Source organism: Melanerpes formicivorus, unplaced genomic scaffold (genome assembly GCF_026170545.1).
Source record: "Melanerpes formicivorus ecotype bairdi unplaced genomic scaffold, bMelFor1.0.p_v2 SCAF_36, whole genome shotgun sequence".
NCBI lineage: Eukaryota > Metazoa > Chordata > Aves > Piciformes > Picidae > Melanerpes > Melanerpes formicivorus.
This window is the reverse complement of record NW_027142388.1, coordinates 3,186,182-3,206,875: the sequence shown is the minus strand read 5'-3', so window position 1 is coordinate 3,206,875 and position 20,694 is coordinate 3,186,182. Positions and strand designations below refer to the sequence as shown.

Below are 20,694 nucleotides of genomic sequence, written 5' to 3'. Positions count from 1 at the left end.
GAGCAATCATGATTTACAATAGTATCATGAACTATCATCTTCTAAGAAAATCAGTTCCTAATGACAAGAAGATTTCCCTGTACAATATATAAGAAGGCTGGACAGAAGCAATTGCTGAAAACACAGAACACATAAACAAGCCTATAAGGAAAAGAAACAACTGTGAGCTTCCTAACAAAGTTAGCAGGCTGCATTCATCAGAATGACGATTAGGTGGAGCCAGTGTCTTCTTCATAGTCTTATGATGTCAGGAATTGCACACTGCACTGCTCCAACAGTGGAAGGTACTGAAAGACAGGTTTTGCTCAGCCCACGTTTCAGTAAACCAAGTTGGTTTGCAACTTTTTTTCTTTTTGATACTGGTAAGCTGCTATTTGCTTGCAATATACATTTCTATGTCTCACTTCTGGCTGAAATCTCTCCTCAACCTAACCTTGTCAGTCATAACCTGACAGCAATAGGAAGATGTCAAAAGGACCCCATAAGCAAGCTCAGATCAATTCTCTAATGCCAAAAGAATTGTTTGATTGCTATGGAAGATAATCAAAGTAGACACATTCTTTGGCTCACTGGTACCATGGAATTAGTAATCTTGCACTTGCCATCCCTGCAAATTTAAGACAAACTAAACTGTGTGGCCTACAGAAGCAAATCTAACTTCCAGTTTTTCTGTTGGAAAAAACCTCAGCCAGTTGGTTCCACCTCTAAAGTTTCAGATTGCTGTTAGCGTTTTGTCCAATAAAGCAGGTATTTTTCTGAAGACACTGTTGAAGTGGGATGGGATGACTAAGAGGTCAAATAATAAATAATAATAATAAAAAAAAAGTAGAATCCAAAGATGCCAATTTCTAAGTAACTAGGTGACCTTCACATTAGGAGCTGGACTGCACAAGTCATAAGATTCGCTGCAGCTTCCTATTGGGTCTGGGTTGGTGCCACTGTACAGTGACTGAGGCTGCTGTTCCTTTTTCATGATACACTAAATAAACTTATTCCTAGGGCTGAAAATCTTACAATCTTAAATACACTCAATATATCCATGAAAATATTAGATAAAAATAAATACCTTCATATTTTGCTTTCTACAGGACCTTTCCTCAAACTAGAGCATTTTTCTAGAGTAGATAATATTTATCTGCTGTTAGACTTAAGCACAAAAGAAACTGAACTCCTCTGAGCTAGCCTTGTGGCTGCTTTTGCCTCACACATCTCTACCATATACTACTGCTCAGCTGTTAAACTAACTCTGCAAAGTCAACCTTAGTGATTTCTCAAGAGCTACAGTAGTACACCATTGAAAACTACTGCTTTAGACATTCTGGCTTCTCCCAAACTTCTGTAGTTGGTGACTTCTGTTGAGTACCAGTTTTTCTTGTGAGTAAAACTCAACATCATGATGCATTCAATTCAAACTGTGATAGCAAAGTGTACTTTGTTGTTCTATAGGACTGCTCTAAACTACAGCTGAAAAAAACCCCATTGCTCTAATTCCTTGGCTTGGTCTGCTGTATATACTGCTGGTGGCATGCAGACATGAATCAAGAGCATAATCTTTGGCTGCCAAAAATCCAAGTGTAATTGCACTTGTATGAGCAAACCCATAAATGTCAGTACCTTTGTTTTCCCCAACAGAGACAAAATAAGTTATGCTTCTGAAAGCACAATTGTGCTGGTATGGTTTTTATATAACTGCCATTCAGGGATTGCTTTGCCAGTCTAAACACACACACACATTCTACCCAGAGAGTACTCAGATTTGACTGGCACAATATATTGCTGAAGAAAATAGAAAAACTTGAAACTGCCACATTGCAATGATACAAACTCCCATCTAACACTAGCTGCATCTGTAAGTAAAGTAGACCAACAAAAGGAGATTTATAAAGCAAAACAATTGATACCAGGTAATCAATCTCCATGCTATATGCATTTCAGACAGTTTTCCTTCAGGCTAAACCTATTAGCTGTTGGAGTATTCTTAGTGCACTCCTGAAGCACATCTACTGGTTCCATTCCATCTGAAAACAGCTTAATTCCTATGAGCTGAGGTTGCCCTGAAATGGGAGCCAAGGCACAGTAAACATGGACTATCAGGAAAATCCTCTCAGAGAACTGCTGATCAAACTGAGGTACAGTTAATTCCTGTCTAGATGCCAGTCATTCAAGTAAGATACGACAAACATGAGAGGGATGAAAGCATTTTACTAGGACCTTGGCTCTATGGTTACTTCCAGTACCTACTGACAGCAGAGCTGGTACAGGGAGAGAAAGCCCCCAACTTCCTCATTCACCTTTTTAAGAGGGCACATTCTTTTTAATGAGGCAAAAGCCTCAACTATTGGATACTGATTATAATGCTGTGCCACAAGAAGAAATGCTACTGGCTCCACATATTCTCCAGTTTATTGTTTAATCTATCTTAATTAATGTTTTAAAAGTGATGTGGCTTCCTCCACTGAACAGAAGCAGTCAATGTGTTTACCCAATCTGGTAAGTTACTGACCAAGGCTGGCTCTGTGCCTGCAAGGGCTAGCATGTCAGGGGAGATATCCACTGACAACACTCCCCTGTCACCACAGGCAAAGCTTGTAATGCGCCTTATTGCATTAGTAGGCACTGTTGTTCTGAGGCTACAAAAAGAACAAGCTCATAAAATGAAGATTCATAAAACCAGCTTAGTTCCACAAAAACTTACTGCAAATATTTAAGCAAAAGGATTATGAAGAATGTGCTGAAGATCCTGTAATTCAGAGGAAGATAAATGAGGACTGAATATGCTTCTAAGTGCTCACATGAAGACCATCTATACATTTGTTTAAACTCTCAGTTATTATCACACAATCATAACTGCAGAGACCAACCATGCAGCAGCATAATTACATTTCATATTAATTTTCTTAGATAATAATATATTCGGCATAAATTATTTTCATAACAATCAGTTCTATGACATCCAAAATAACTTAAAGAAGTTTAAATCTCATACCTACGTAACAAACATAGCTTTAATGAAGGCTTTGCAGTCTGGGTTTTGGTTTTGAGTTGTGTGTTTGGTTTTGTTTGGTCTTTTTTTGTTTGTGTGTGTGTTTTTTGTTTGTTGTAGAGCTGGTTTTGTTTGTTTGGGGGGGTTGTTTGCTTGCTTGTTTGCAGAATCTGACCAGGGCCAATAACAGGAGGACATTTTCTTCTGGGAAGAAGGATGGTGAGCACTTACTGGTCACCAAAAGTTGGAGAGTATGTCAGAGAACTGATTACTGTGACACTTGGGCTGTAACTATTCCAGTCAATATAACCTGTTTACTAACCTGGGGAAAAAGCAAAATGCCCCAAACCTGGATTGTTAGCTTTAAAGAAATATTTTCCAGTTTCTTACCTGGAAAGGTAACAGCACAGAATTAAAAAGAAAAACAAACAACAACAGAAACCAACACTCCCAGAAAAATACAGCACTCCACAAAGGGAAGAAGCTACCAGAAATGGACTTAGAAGCTCTTTCATTGCTAATACTTCATGAAAGATTTTATTTTATCTCATCACACAACATTACAGGCAAGTTAGCATAAAATGGGCAAAAATGCACAACCTATTGTTGACAAAGAGTGGTCACCAGATAAGACTTTATTTGGATTCTAGTTTTGAACAAACATGTAAAGAACAACAATGAAACGATTTCAAGCAAAAAAATGATAACTGAGTTTTTAGAGATCTTTTAAAATTTTCTTCCACTACACCATTTTGATAGGAAAGAAAGACAGGAAACAAAAGTCTCTTGCAAATATATGGCTTAGAGAATCATCTTCTACATAAGCAAATTTAGCAAAATGCCATGTAATGGTTTTCTAGATAAACTTTGTTTCCTTTATATCCCTTATAATTGCTATTTTAAATCCCTTTCCATTCTTAAAAATACTTCTATAAAAATAAAAGGCTTTCTTTCACCACAGTTTACTTTTCCCACCTGATTCACTGCAGCTATAATTTGTACATGGTAAATGATGCACTTCATGGATACCTGATAAGTTCTACAGACAAGCACCATTTGCTGCTACCTGCACCGCAGTCCTGATCTTTTTTCCCACCGAAGCCAACGGCAGAACTCAGAAGCTTCAAAAGAAGTTTAAAAAGGTCACTTGGTTAACTATTCTGACATATTGAAAAATAAAAAGCATCAGAGGGCTTGTTCATTACTGTTTAATTGTCAGAAAAAGCAAATCCCAGATTTAGAATTTTGGTTCAAGCAAAGCAAAAGACATTATCAATCATCTGCTTTCACATCCAAGCTCTGACTTGCTTTCCTTTTGCCTGTATGTAATAAATAAGTTCGTTATTACAGAACTACCACAAAAATGAAGGTTTATAAATGGTTTTAGCATTTTTTTTAGCACTTTGTTTGCCATTTAGACAATGTCTTCAAAGAGAACACCTTCTTAAGATACGAGAAGTCTGCTATGCAAACTCTCTGTAAAAGCAAGCCACTGGAGTGGAGTTTTGTTTTTAAATATGCATTTGTGAAATCCAAATGTAAGACAGCTATGGCTATTTCTCTGCACCTGAAAATAAGAGAAACATTTTACTCATACAAATATATGGTTTAAACAGTCATCACAAAAATAGAATAGGGCTAACCATTTCCTACAGCTCAGAAAGACAGCCTGGAATCTCCAGGTTTGAAACCACGTACAGCCCAACAAGACTGTGTTGATCCCCTTGCATTCAAGGTGGTCAAAAAGTCATTTATATGAAACTAAATTAATCTGTGACTAGTCCTGCAAGCAGCCCTGGTCTCTAGAACCTATTTAAATATGCAAATACAAAAGGAATAATTGAATAAATGCTGCTTTAGCATGTCCTGGCAATTAGAAATCTGGGAATGGCCTTTCACAGTAATTCAGCTCGACGGCAAGTCTAATTTACTGCTGCCTCTATTACAGACAGACAGACAGAGGTGAGAACTCTTGAACACACAAGCTTGAGTACAGAAGAATAACTGCATGGCTTGTGAAGAGTATCAGAAATCCTGCTACTTTGTAAATATAACAGGCTTGTAAAAAGAATACATTCAACCTACGTAGAGAAAACAACAGCAGTGATCCATTACTAACTTCATATTCAACAAAATAAGTCCAAACAGAACAGCAATAAAAGCAAAGTAACTTTGGGGTTTGAAATACCTTGGCATTAGCTAGAATCTTCTCTCACCTGCACTAGCACTGAATAATTGAAAAAAGCATGCATTTAAATGGCTTTTTAATTCACAGGTGTTAGAACATACAAAGTGCATCTTAATACCCAACATTTTCAGCAATATAAGACTGCAATAATGTCACCTTACTACTAATAACTATTTTTACTAAAAATCTATGAGCAGTCACTCCAGGCTTTAACATATAATACCAATAAAGAAATGAAGCCAAAACTACATGGGAATAAACCAAGTGATTTATATGAACTTCATCTTCAGCCTCTACTGGCAAACAAATACCTATTCCTTACCTGCCTGCTGGGTAAGAAAAGAAAATGAACACTGCTAATTAGATGATGAGGAAACAAGATACCACAATACAAATATTTTTATTCCAGTCAAAGATAAGCAAGTCTGCTCCCATGAACAGAAGCTGAACTAAATATCCTCTATACTCTCAAATCAGGTTTTAGACACAAGATATATTGCTATTTCCAGGAAACCAAAGGTAAAAGAATCCCTGTGTTCTGTCCTCCCCAGGCAGAACGTTGCACCACAGCAATGCTGAAAAGTTTAAATGTTAACTAAATCACTTCATGCTCCCAAGATCACCTACATTGGCATCAGCTGCACAATCTTAAAAGCATATGTTGAAGGGAAAGCAAAGTTTGGTAAAACCTTCTGATAGAACAACAAAAGTTTCCCTGAACTGAAAATATGTTGAATAGTCTACTCAGAACATCTTTAAAATATAGAGCCAAAAAAAAACCCCGCTCACAAAAAAAAGCCCCCAGAACCAAAACACCACAACACAAACCAGAGCAATGACTTTGTCCTGGGCACTTTGTTCTGAGTGCAGGGTGTTATTAAAAGCTTTATTTCTGATTGTTACTTGATGTAACACCAGGGTTTTTTTTCTTTTGAGTTTATCTGCAGGATTTGTGAGCCTGACAGAGAATGATACCAGTTTATTTAAACTTTTGCTTTCCTTGCTATTTTTAGCTGGTGGAGGCTAGCACAAAACATTTACTAGATCATAATGGCTTGTTGTATCCTCGCTGTTATTACAAACCACTCAGGTGGAAAGTTAAGTGTACAGTTTGAATTCATAGGTGCTTGTTTTCCACTGGTTGACATCTTCATTGATCATGTTGCGCTCTGTGAAAGTAACTTGGCCTTCTGAATCTATGAGAATCACCGTGTTAGTCCTGAAACAACATAAGGTTAACATACCATAATGTTAAGCCCTGTGTCCATTATATACATTTGCAGGGTCTCATGCCTCATGCCCAAAGGTATTAGCTCTTTTTCCCCCCCTGTTCTCCCCTGACCGCATCATCACCGTACTAGCAGGACAGAAATCATCCTGCCAAGTTCAGATGGGCATTTTCAGTCCCTTCTTCATTGCTCCACTACTCTGATTCCCTATTGCACTTGCAGTAGCTTACACACAGAGCTGCTCATCTCCAGAGAGTATGACAAAAGGTTAAAGTTTTTTTAGTGCCAAGTGTTTCATTCAGAAGTAGCATAAAACCAAGGGTTTTTTCCACATCCTACACATACCCTGATGCCATCAGGATTCCTATCAGTAGTCTTTCAATTATCCATTAATCATAGGACACTGATACATGGCCACAGAAAAAAAAAACTCCTTTCTCTAGGAACCTCCCAAAGAGAAAATTTGTTTTCATGAAAAGCAGATTCCACTCATGCATCTATGTCACTCTGCCATGTGTAAGCTTTCATTTCTCTATGGACACTGCAGTACCCCACCAGAGAGCAATGACTGACAGAAGTAGGAATTTTCCACTTTTACATGCAGATTCTCCATTTTTCAAGTGATGGCCTTCTGCAGCTGTTCACTCATATAAAAAAGTAGTTTATTTCCTCAGAATAACATCATGAGGCCTCATTAACAATCTCAATTCACTGAGCCAGGTTGCTAAGGTAAATATAAGTGTGAGCATACAATTATAGTCGCATGTTGTCAAAAGAAAAGGGTTAAGTCACAAAAACTCCAGGTTTTGCAACTAGGTAATTGATGGCGAGGGAGGGACAGGACACTGGACCACAGACAAACGACTTACAGCAGCATAATTTTGATTTGAGATATGCCTTGATCCAGCACACATCTATTTTTGACTCTGATTTTTTTACCTTGTTCCATAACCTGGGCAGCGAACACACACAGCTGCATACTGGTTCAATATGGGACGTATATAATCCTTCCCTTGGTCTTCAATTGCAGGGTCTGGTAATTGACTGAAAAAAGTAGCAAAGCAATAAAAAATATAAATGAATTCTCCAATGGTCACATCATCCCTCTTGAATCAAGCTGTGTTGGTATCAAGAGTGGGTGATAAATAACAATCACTTTTCAAAAGGTACAAAAGTGTGAACTGTGTTCAGACCTACAGTATGAGGAAAACCAAAGATCAAGCAGCTCATCAGCTCTTTCCCAAAGAGATTCATTTAAGCTCTTCAACTTCTGTGTTGCTTCAAGAAGTATTTTGTGGATCTTGACAAGTTTTACACTTTCCTTGTTATTGCTTGTCTGTCTCTCTGTATTTTACTTTCAACTACCACACTAATCACAGCATACTAGGGCTTGGAAGTAGTGATCAAGAAACTTGAGGCACACCACATAAATCAGCATTTTTCCATTCAGAGTCCAGAAACTCTTTTTGTGTCAACAAAGAGTAGCAACATGGAATAGCCATCAGCTACCACCACAACTCATGTAAACAAGTGTTTACTCTGTGTGTAGTACCAAACTGAACCTTACCCTTAGAATGAGCCTTCACAAAACTCACAGCAAGCAACTTGTCCTACACCCATTCCCCTCACTGAAAAGTGCAATCTTTAGAAGGGCACAGAGAAATCGGTGTATAGTAATACACAGTATAGCACAGTAATAATGCTAACTGTGCTGCTTAAAAATCAATATTGCTGAAGAACACTACTTTTGCCCTTCATTAATCAGCTTTAATCAGCTAACTCAAGGCTCAAGTTTCTTTTAGTGTCAAAATAGTTTCTATATGCCATTTCTGAACTGGCCATATCACATTTTGAGTAAGCTCTGGCTATCTTACGGCTCTTGATTATTCATCACTGTAAGAAGCTCCTGCACCAAGTCTTCTTTTGTAAGATCTTGACTTCTCTTGACCACTTCTGTGAAAAGCTGCTTTCCATACTGAAGTTTCTTCCATGGAGTATCCAACAAAGAATTACTCAATCCATATATTCCTATGCACATAAAAACAAACAAACCCTTTCTTAAGGTCTGGAATGAAGAAAAGTAACTTATGTACTATGCAAAAAATAACTTCTAGTTTATCTTAGCCCACAGAGTCTGAGGGACAAAACCAAATGCTATCATTAATTCCTTATGATTTGCATATTCATCCTATTTCCAGCTTTCATTTTGCTTCAAAAATCAGTGAGAGGTCATTGAACTATGTACCAAAAATGTAATTCCAGAGAAGGGCAACAAAGTTGGTGAGGGGTTTGGAACACAAGCCCTATGAGGAGAGGCTGAGGGAGCTGGGGTTGCTTAGCCTGGAGAAGAGGAGACTCAGGGGTGACCTTCTTGCTCTCTACAACTACCTGAAGGGAGGTTGTAGACAGGCAGAGGTTGGTCTCTTCTCCCAGGCAACCAGCACCAGAACAAGAGGACACAGTCTTAGGCTGCACCAGGGGAGGTTTAGGCTGGAGGTCAGGAGGAACTTTTACACAGAGAGAGTTATTGCCCATTGGAATGGGCTGCCCGGGGAGGTGGTGGAGTCACCATCACTGGAGGTGTTCAGGGGGAGACTTGATGGGGTGCTTGGTGCCATGGTTTAATTGATTAGGTGGGTTGGATTGGTTGATAGGTTGGATGCAATGATCTTGAAGGTCTCTTCCAACCTGGTCTGGTCTATGCTATGCTATGCTATGCTATTCTGTTCTATTCTAATTATTTAATCACATGATATACAACACCCCTTCAGCTAGTAAAAATTTCCTAGGTGTAGAACTCAGCAACCAAACTATGTCTCAACCACTGGACCACTACTTCTGCTTTATTAAGGGGGAAAAAAACCCCAGCCACTTCAGAGCATTATTGCTGTAAGTGCACTAAAAGCTTAAATTCAGCTCATTTTCAACACTGCCATTAAGACAATGTACACTGTGGTATGAAATCAGGCAAACCAGCAAACTCCTTTATTTTTTACCTTTAGAACACAACACAAAGAGAAACATTAGGGTATTATCTAACCTAAGCACAAAAGAGCTCAGAATCAGAATGTTGTTGAGTGTATTTCTGCAAAGCAACTTTTACCTTTCAAGCTTTACATGTCATGAAATTTGTACTAAGGAAGAAAAATGAGAACTAGCAGCTATTGGAGTAATCTCCTCAGAGAAGTGGTGGAGTCCCTGACATTGGACACCTAGGATTCATTCTGGGCCATCTTGTCTAGACTGGGCTTTTGCCAAGAAAGGTTGGACTAGATGATCCTTGAGCTCCCTCCAACCTGGAATTCTATCAACAATCAACTGTTTAGAGACCACTTCCATGTGGACCCCTAACTATCATTCAGAAGGGATTCTGTTTTCATTCTTGGAAAACAGTGAAAAGCAACATTTGATGACAAGGAGATTTTAAAAGTTACCTTGCATTTGTCACCACATTCCAAACAAACACCAAGATTAACAAACCTCATCTCTCCTTAGAGGCAGCCACCTACACAGAAAAGTCATTTGTTTCTGAAGCAAGGAGACAAGAGCTACCTTTGCTACAGTATGCAGATAACTGAAATTTATGATTCAGTTTGTCATTACAGCAAGCTGCAAGATTGTTAATTTATTTATTTTTTTAATATTTGTATTAAAACCTGGCTTTTGGCTTGTAGCTGTGCTAAATCTAACAGTTGTTTCCAAGAATTGATGCTGTAATTGCTACAGTAACTATTTGCCTATTGGCAGAAACATTTTGCCTATTAGTCTAAACAGGCAAAATAAGCCACTGCCATTAACTGCTATCAACCAACTGCACTGCTCAGAGCCTTCTACGTGTCCATTTAAATTGGCTTTTTGGTGATGAATTCTGGAGTATTGCTCTGGGGGCTAGCAAATTATTATTGAGTTTGAATATTTTAAAACAATTCACCTGGTAAGACAGATTTTCTTATTATTTTGTTTGGTTGTACGTTTATAGCAAATTCTGTCCCTAGGGGAGCGCAGTCACACTTAGCCCTTAACACTGCTGGGTAAATAGAATAGAATAGAATAGAATAGAATAGAATAGAATAGAATAGAATAGAATAGAATAGAATAGAATAGAATAGACCAGACCAGACCAGACCAGACCAGACCAGACCAGACTGGAAGAGACCTTCAAGATCATCGCATCCAACCTATCATCCAACACCACCTGATCAACTAACCCATGCAACCAAGCACCCTATCAAGTCTCCTCCTGAACACCTCCAGTGATGGCAACTCTACCACTCCCCCAGGCAGCCCATTCCAAGGGGCAATCACTCTCTCTCTGTGTAGAACTTCTTCCTAACCTCCAGCCTAAACCTCCCCTGGTGCAGCTTGAGACTGTGTCCTCTTGTTCTGGTGCTGGTTGCCTGGTAGAAGAGACCAACCCCTGCCTATCTACAACCTCCCCTAAGGTAGTTGTAGAGAGCAATAAGTCTTTAATCATTTATGCTTTGTATAAAAGCAGTATTATTTCTCATATAATCAAAAGATGCAATTTAGTAATATGAGCTGACAGCTCCCCCTGTAAAAAGACTTTTTCCTTTCCAGAAAGCTGCCTTGATCTTAGACCTAGAATAACTTTTTCCTCTCCTTTCCCCTGTTGTGGGTAAAGCTGAGGTTTTTTTCTCCAGCCTTTACGTAAGCAACTAATTTCTGTAAGTGCTGCTCCCAAATGGACTAAATAAAAGGGAGAGTTAGGGTCAAGTCTAAAAACCTTTGAAAATTCCATTCCTGAAGATAAACTTCTGCCCTTCTGCCATATCCCCCTAATGGCAGCGCAGGTAGGTACACTGAGATAGATAGAAGCTTTTACTACACTACTGAGTCTTTACCAAAACTAGTAAATATTTAAAGGAATATAAGAACACTTTCCCCCCCCTTTTTGAAAGAATGCAAAGGAAAAAAGATGAGGACAATATTTAAATAGCTAAATGACTAGAGCAATAAAGCTACATTCTGTCCAGTACACAAAGAGATCCTACAAGAAGGCTGCAGAGGGACTGTTTCCAAAGGCTTGTAGTGATGGGATAAGGGGCAATGGTTTGAAATTACAGAAAATCAGATTGAGATGGGATGTTAGGAATAAATTCTTTACCATGAGGGTGGTGTAACACTGGAACAGGTTGCCCTGGGCGTAGTTGATGCCTCATGGCTGGAGATATTCAAGGTCAGGCTCTGAGCAGTCTGACCTAGTGAAGGATGTCCCTGCTGACTGTGGGGGGGTTGAACTAGATGACCTTTGGAGATCCTTTCCAACCCAACCCATTCCATGATTCTAGGATTCTCTAAAATAACAAAAAGTAACATTCAGACCTTACTGATGAAAGCTTACCAGGATTGAGGAAAACAGGTTCTGGTTCTCCTTTGTTTCCATAGTAGCAAATTACATCTCCTTTGGTGGTGCTGAAAAATATAAATAAGAATTTCTCCTTGAGAAACCATCAGCTTCTATATTTGATTATGCTTTGATTTCATGCAGTCTTCAAACACAGCAAGATGTTTCTTCCACTGCTACTTCTATGATATCACTGCCCAGAGATTAATTGATGAATTACATTAATCTCCTGTCAAGATACCCTATTAGCTATACCACTGTCAAATAGTATCATTATAATTTATAAACATCATGGTAATAAAATTCAATAAACCTCCAGAACTGCTGCATAGAAAGTAGCCAGGCTTAACGAGAAAAATCTCTGTGTGGTTTTTGAATAACTGGAGATTTAGCTACTTGGGGAAAGGGGGCACATTAAAACAAAGGAAATTTTAAGGCCCACTTATGGCAATGTTGCAGGGCATATTTGGTCCTTTAAGTGACAGGCATTTTCAGGCTGATTTCAGGTAATTCTAGTTACTGCTTGTAAGCTTTCCCCCCCCTTTCTCTAATGGCTTCAGCAGTTGCTCCCTCTTGTGCAGAGTTTAGCAGGGAGGACCCCACATGTTCAGACAGCTGCAAATACCTCTCACTGGCATATCCAAATAATGCAATTTAAGTAGTTGTGCAGATATTGACAACACAAATACCAAATCAACTGATAAGAAGGTGGGGGGGGGGGGAGGGAGAAAAGTTGAATCATCAATAAGCCTTGTGGGGAAATTGACTGGACTGCCATTAGATGGCTCACTCTCGACATCCTTCAAACCCGTGAGCTGACATGAGAAAGTGATTCCTACCAGTTTGCTACTGGTTGCTGGAGGAATTTTTTATTGTTTGGTTGGAGGGGTTTGTTTTGTTTTTAATTTGTCAGGACACAGCCATGAGAACACATAATTCTGTATTCCGCTCTAGTGATTTGCTTGCTCACTGTGGAAAAGGGTATTATTCCAGTTCCACAAATGCATTCTGACTGCAGTTCAGCTTTCAATTTGTCCCTCAAGCTCTAGCTCCTTAGACAGCAGATGAACTTCTTGGATTAAAAAAAAAACAACAAACAAACACAAAACTCGCAGCTAAAATTGAATTTGGACTGAGTAGCATAAAACATAATACAGTAGAAAAGTAATTTCTAGCTCCCCTTTGTTTCCTAAGGTAAAAAGATATAGCTGTGCCTTGATGCAAATAAGATTGTACAGAATTCAATCTTATTAATGATGTACTGGAAGTTAAATTGCTCTGCCTAACATCCGCTACTCAAACCTTAATAACAAGCAAAACAGTCTCGATTTAGCTGCTTATATTCATGCAAAGGCATTCTGAAAGACATTCTACAGCATCCTCTGCAAGACAGCCAAATGAAGAGGGAAACATTACCTTACCAATTATCCAAGTCAGAAAAGGCAAGAGAAATGATTAAAAAACCTGACCACACAAAGCAAAAATAAAACTGCCTTTCCTTCTCCTCTTCCTCCCAAATCCATGGGACCCTTCTGGTGCTTTACAGAAAGATGTCCAAGTTTTTTGGCACAGTTCAAGACAGTAGCTACAGCAGGTGACACTTGTGTCTTGTTGCTTTTATTGTTAAATCTCACATAAGAAGCTCTCAGTTCTTCAATTTAGAATTTATCTGCTATTTACAGAAATGTGCCATTTTCTGAACTCCTTTCTAGTGGCTTAAAAGACATTTATTTTCCTGAAACTAGCTTTCTAGTCATACCATATACAATGAGAAGTATTTGAGCCTTTTTTCTTTCATTAGTTCCTTTGGTTAAATGACCAAGACATTTTGCTTTTAGGCTAGATGGACACTATTAAACATTTTCTAATATTTCAAGTATCAGCCTCCCATACTTTCTTCCCTGGATTCTGCCTGGTCCTCAAGGAAGCAGGAAAAACTTTAGATAATCAGAGCAGTTGAGCCATATTGTATTTGGCTGCAGATACTAAGCTACATATCTGTGATCTGGGACTTTGCGGGAGTAAAACTGAATGGAGTTCAAAGGATCAACAATAGAAGTATGAGGAGATCTGGGTGCATCAGTTCAGTTATTCAAAGACTGAAACCTCTGGAAAGAGGTCAGTGTTGCTCAAGCATGCCTTGCTCAAGCGTGTTACTGCCTTTGCAGAGCATTATACATAAACAAAGGCTAGACCCAGGCTGAGAACTGAATGTTCCTTCATCTTCTCCAGGTCTTGTTTCTGAGTGTTTGGTTAGGACCAGCTGGCCCTTTTAGCAATTTCAGGTCTTTCCCCTCCTCAGCACTCTTTGTATCATCTTCATGGCTAGTTACTGGCTAGCATAAAGGGAAATTAAGGTGTATGATGCATGTCTATCCCAGCTGGGCTTAGACATCTTCCTCCAAACTTGGTTGTGATGGGTACATTTACTAATACTAGAAAGAATTCCCCAGCAACCAGAAGAGGAGAGCATTGACCTGAGCTGTCATTAACATACCAGTCTGATTTGGTCCCAGCCATGTACTAGGATACAAGTTACATAGTCTTCAGGGTACACTGGCACACCACACGTGAACAGGAGCACAGAAGCAGCAATGTGTGAGGAAAGGATTTTAGGTCATCTGAAGTTGCTGAATCAGTGCATTTCATGGAGCCAACCATTTATGTTGTGATTCTTCCCCTTTACTCTGCTCTTGTGAGACCCCTACATTGAATACTGCATTCAGTTCTGGTGTTCCTGACATAAAAGGGACCTAAAACTGTTGGAGTGAGTCCAGAGGAGGGCTAATAATATATTTATGCAAATAAAGCAAAATCAGTAAGGCCATGACATGTTTTTTGGTTTTAGCTAGGGCACCACCAACTACACAAACTAGTTTACTGCTGCCTTACGTTCTCGTTTCAAATTGTTGAACCTGTATCTCCTGTAGAAGGGCTATGAACAGATCAGAGCAATTGTTATCACCTGAGGTCTCAAAAGATAGATTTTGGATGGAAAGGTAGACAAATGGGCTGAGCAAGCCCTTGAACACAGCTGTAAGACAAGCCTTGTCATAAATGAGAACACATGCTGAATAAGTAGGCACTACTGACTTCCTTTAGCAGTGGCTTTTTATGTGAAAGAACATTATCATCTAGCATCTGTTCTGAGATTCTTGTGACTAACAAATTCAGTAACATGTTCCCCTGGAGTTTAACAAAAAGAAGGGGAATAGGAACAAACTGCAGGATCACTAATTCAGGACATCTGTATCTTATTGTTTCTATACTCCACATTCCCCCAGGTGTGTGTTTTCTATTACCTCCACTGCAGCACTGCTGCTGTCTTCTGTCAAAGGAAGACTGAAGCCTTTCAAGAGACTTCTGAGATAAGGATACATTCAAAATTTAGATCACTGTGCCAATTAGCTACTCTTTCTTTTATCATTTGGCTGTACTTTCCCTACTGTTTACAGACACTCAGTACTGCATGTTGAGGCAGAAGCCAAGACAAAAAAAGAGTAATTACCAAAAACAAAACCATAGAAATCACTCTAAGCTTGATCATAACAATAGCCTCAAAATCTTGGCCCAGACTTATATTCTCTTCCCTCCCAGCTTTACAAGTATAGATACCAATTTCACTGGAGAAGTAATAAAGGCATAATTAAAGTGATGACAATAGGACCCAGCAGATAGATTAATTTATTTTTCAAATCCCAGCCATAGCTGATAGTAGAAAGAGAAGAAACTAAAACTACATGAAAAACTCATGGTCTTAGATACATCATCCTGTCAAAAATCCTGTAAGCAATAATAAGTGTTATAGGAAATACTCTAGGCAGCACAAATCTCAGCAGTAATAGATCACAGGATGTCTTAGGTTGAAAGGGACCTTAGAGATTATCTATTCAAACCTCCCTACCGTGGGCAGAAATGCCTTTCAACTAGACTCATCCAACCTGGTATCCACAACTTCCCTGGGCAACCTATTCCAGAGTCTCACCACCCTCATACTGAAGAACTTATTTCTAAGATCCAGTCTAACCCTATTCTCCCTCAGCTTCAAACCATTCCCCCATGTCCTATTGCAAGACATCCTTATGAGAAGTCCCTCTCCAGCTTTCCTGTAGGATCCCTTCAAGTATTGGAATGCAGCTCTAAGGTTACCGCTCACTCTTGTCTAGGCTGAACAACCCCAGCTCCCTCAGCCTACTCCCACAGCAGAGGCGTTCCAGCCCTTGGATCATCTTTGTGATGCTTCACAGAAACTTGAAAGCCACGCAGAGTTTGCCACAATTACTTCTTAGTTCTGATGAAATAAGCAATGTCCTTCTGCAACCCTGACCTGCTTCAATTTCAAGGTGGCTCCAAGTCATGTTCAACAAAAGCACTGACAGACAGGGAAAGAAAAAAAGTAATGAGGCAGTAAAGCTCCACAGGGTGTGGTTATCACCAAGCTATCACTCCCCTGGGCACTGAGCTCTAATCTTCTAACAGGGTGGATATTTTTCAAACAAGGACATGGGATTGTTTTATGTATAATGTGCACATGTATTTTTTGTGCAAGGAGAAATGAAACTGACAGCTTGAAATGCTGAGCAGCAGTTTTGACTGAGTAGTATGTTTCACAGATTAATTTTCTTTTCTTCAGTGTTCATGAGCTCATCAGAAAACTTTTTGCTCTGAAGCTAAAAGCAAACAAGCAAACACCAAACCACCCACTCATTTTTGTACTTATACAACCTACCATCAGATAAAATGGTGGAAAGAATACTGCTGGATATCGCAGCCCACAGAGCCCGCTTTGAAGCACTGCTCTGACTTTGTTGGGGATACCTAAACATTTCTTTGGTATTGTCCTCATTTTTTTAACCAGGCAAAAAATGATACCACAGGTAAGAAATAAAATAAAAATGTTTTACAAGCTTTTTTCCTTCTTTTGACATTGGACCATCCATCTCATGAGGCCTGCAAATGACTGAAGATCTACACAGAAATATCACAGTATCACCAAGGTTGAAGACCTCAAAGATCATCAAGTCCAACCTGTCACCACAGACCTCATGATTAGACCATGGCACCAAGTGCCACGTCCAATCTCCTCTTGAACACATCCAGGGACGGTGACTCCACCACCTCCCTGGGCAGCACATTCCAATGGCAAATGACTCTCTCAGTGAAGAACTTTCTCCTCACCTCGAGCCTAAACTTCCCCTGGTGCAACTTGAGACTGTGTCCTCTTGTTCTGGTGCTGGTTGCCTGGGAGAAGATACCAACCTCTGCCTGTCTACAACCACCCTTCAGGTAGTTGTAGAGAGCAATGAGGTCACCCCTGAGCCTCCTCTTCTCCAGGCTAAACAATCCCAGCTCCCTCAGCCTCTCCTCTTAGGCCTTGTGCTCAAGGCCTCTCATCAGCCTCATTGCCCTTCTCTGGACACATTCAAGTGGTAGTACAGAAGATGTTAGAGAAGTACCTGGACACCTCATTTTGATGAGGAAGTTACAAGGAGCAAGACAAATGTGCTCTGCAAAAGGTGGTATTAGGACAGACGACGCATGAGAAGAAATGTGAGCTTACAGAGTAATCATGATGACTTGCCCATCTACATTCTTTCCACACTCCAAGTCTGACCCTATCTCACTTTTCCCTGGAAAGGCTCCTAAATGTAATCTCTGGAGAGCTCCCATGTTGCCTTGTCTTGATAACCATACTGAACAAGACAGGCCATGTCTCTAAAACCTGGTCACACCATTCAGCTGCTTTAATCTCATAAGGCACTGCACTATCAACAGTTAACTCTTCTCCCAGACACTTTCTCTTCAGTATGCTTTTTTTACCTCATCAATCATGTTACTACAAAACTAACCAGATGCAGATTTCTATATTAAAAAATAAAAAGAGTCTCTTGGTATTTCTACAGAATTCATATAAACACATATTTTATTATTATATATTTATGTATCCATTCCCCTTCTCCCCACACACGTTCCAATCCCATTGTTCTGGGAGTCTGCAGTTTCAACTGGAACTCAGACCTATCCATCATCACATCAAGGCTTTCACACTCCAGATCAGAACATGAAGAATTCTAGTACACAATGTCTATTTCCAATGTGTTACCAAATTAGTCAACAGAAGTGATGGCACAAATCACTACATTTCCCCTGAAAACTGCCTGTCATGAGGGAAAGCAGAAAAGCTTATATGAAAGGCCTTTTCCTGCAGCATCCTCCAGCTTGTTTTGTATGGGACAATTCATCTATTCCTTAGGGAGAAAGTGATTCATTCCTACCACACAGGGATCTTATTGCACATAAACAATGTGGACTCTAACTGAGAACCTGTCAGAGATTCTATACTTGCTGGATGACTGACAAAAAGCTGCCACTTCAGGTTGTCCTTCAGGGCAGCCTGTATTACACGCTTGTCAGCATGGAACACAAGTAAGATGCTGCCACAACAGCCCTAACATAAATTTGAGATACCCAGGAAAGTCTGAGCAACTGTTGCAGCTAGATTTGTTGGGCAAACACAGGTTTCCCCAAGACAGAAATGCTATCTCCATCATCAATAAAAGCAGCTCACTATTACTTCACACATGACAAAGGGAGACAGAACAGAAACTGCTCTGCATCTTAAGCAAACATTTTCTTAGTCCCACCTTGCTCCTCTCTAATCAGACCAACTGATAGTTAAAATTGGAGGAATAGCAACACTGCTTTCTTAGAAGCTAACTTTGCAGATACCCAAGACTCCAAACACTGTTTGCCATATGCCATACATTCAACATTAAACATTAAAGTACATTTAGCCTGTAATAGGTATTCATGACTCTCCTGCTCAGCAGCCACAGCAAGATGATAAACTGAAGAGATTAGAAAACTGAAAGCACTAAGTATTTTTTCCAATGCATTATTCTTTTTAATAAGAGAAATTAATAGAATTTAAAATGACATCATGAGATGCCACAGAGCAAACAGATTACACTTAAAGCATCAAACCCTATCCCTGTTTCCAGAGTCACACAAAGCTGGGGAAATAAACAAGCACATTTTACAACCCCTGTAGTTGTTTCCAGCTCTCCCTTCCTCACACCACTGCACCTGTATCATCTAGCATCTTGCCAGCATTATAATAGAGGAGATAAAAATGTCTTTTCCTGAAATGCATACCTGAAACCTCAAACACTGTAAATCTCTCTTTAAACTGAGCTGCACCACATGCTCAGTTATACCCCTCTCAACAGTGCTTCATTTACACTTTCAGTTTGAGGTTCCTCTCCATTTCACACCACTCTAACAGAGCCAACAGAGCCCCTGTAGCAAACGGGTTTGTGACACAACAGAACATGCTAAGTACAGTCTTCAATCTGAAGAGTAATATGAAACAACAAAACAGCATTAACTACAATAGAGCCCCTGTAGCAAACAGGGGTTTGTGACACAACAGAACATGCTAAGTACAGTCTTCAATCTGAACAGTAATATGGACCAACAAAACAGCATTAACTACAACAGAGCCCCTGTAGCAAACAGGGGTTTGTGACACAACAGAACATGCTAAGTACAGTCTTCAATCTGAACAGTAATATGGACCAACAAAACAGCATTAACTACAACAGAGCCCCTGTAGCAAACAGGGGTTTGTGACACAGCAGAAGAACATCCTAAGTACAGTCTTCAGTCTGAACAGTAGCATGGACCAACAAAACAGCATTAACTACAATAATATTTTCTATTTACAGAGAAAACCAGTTTCCATTTGTACACTACATTTCTCTCTGGAGTACTTCTCATTTCCTAAAATGACAAGTTTACATATCTTAACAGAAATTGCTCTGCATCATTAGCTTGCCAAGAATTTAATTTCAAGAGAGTATCCAAGGCTAAGGACATATCAAAATGGAGAAGTTAATCAACACATACAGCTTTTAGAGTGATAATCAAGAAAGAATTATGACTGCATCACCACAGCAAGACTGTTGAGTTGAGCATACAATTCCCTGTCAGCTTAGCATGGAGGAATAAACAAACAAAACTGACATATGAAAGACTGCCTTTACAAATACATCTACTTCAATATTGTTATACTAGCAGCCACAATGACTATTCAACTTAACTAAATTAGAACAAACTCTCTGCTTGCTAGGTCATACCCTGAATATCATGTTTGCTTGGAACTACTATTCCTTCTATTATCTTTTCAGTTACTGAGAGCCTTCCAAATTATGAAAGCCAGCCAGGCAGCAACATGCAAGAAGGGAGGACAAAAAGTCAAATCCTCTGACCCTGGTGAAAATTGATGTAAGCAACAGAAAAAAAAATAGGAAGTGTCTGGTAGGATAATGAACTTTGTAAAGTAAAGATGAAAAGTAACAGAAAAGCAGCAAAGCCTGTAATCTCCTCACCTGCTTTTGGATTAAACTTCTGGAAACATAATGTAAATGCTTCTAAGCAGGCACACAAAGCAGAAATAAAGTCCTGGTATCTTCACAGGTGCTGCATGTCTGCCTTCCTGTAGTCACCCTTTTAGACTTCAATCATCTATTTGAGTTTCATGCCAGCTTCCCATCATATCATAGCAAGTTAAAAAAATGAAAACTAATAACCTGGCACAATAGCAAACAAAGGTCTTTCTTAACAAAAACCTGAAACCACAAAAAAATCCAAACAAACAAACAAAACCCCCACACCTCATAAAACACTTGCAGGGAAGTGGGAGAGCAGCGTAGGCAAGAAATGACTGATAAGCCTGAACCACCAGCTGAATGTGGTCTAATACAGAAAGTGAGTAATGTAAACACAAGGCCAGCTACTGTAGGGTGCTGGATTTTATTTTCACTGAAAACAGCAAATGCTATGACCTCCTGCTTTAGGTGTATGTGGCTCCTCAGAAGCACGCTGAAAAGCTGAGTGGGAGAAGGCCCTGCACCATCCATCTGTCTAG

General features: G+C 39.5%; 1 protein-coding gene across 3 annotated transcripts in view; it reads right to left on the bottom strand.

Annotated features, from left to right (window-relative positions):
• Positions 1-5,587: 5,587 nt before the first annotated feature.
• The window catches only part of TANGO2 (transport and golgi organization 2 homolog), a 38,024-nt gene continuing 22,917 nt past the window's right edge, over positions 5,588-20,694 (bottom strand). For all 3 annotated transcript variants that reach the window (XM_068157322.1, XM_068157321.1, XM_068157323.1), the window contains exons 6-9: positions 11,763-11,833; positions 8,275-8,428; positions 7,340-7,444; positions 5,588-6,390 (exon numbers count right to left, since the gene is read on the bottom strand). In XM_068157322.1, coding sequence (XP_068013423.1) covers positions 6,270-6,390; positions 7,340-7,444; positions 8,275-8,428; positions 11,763-11,833 — 451 coding nt within the window. In that variant the 3' untranslated portion in view covers positions 5,588-6,269. The remainder of the gene's footprint in view (positions 6,391-7,339; positions 7,445-8,274; positions 8,429-11,762; positions 11,834-20,694) is intronic.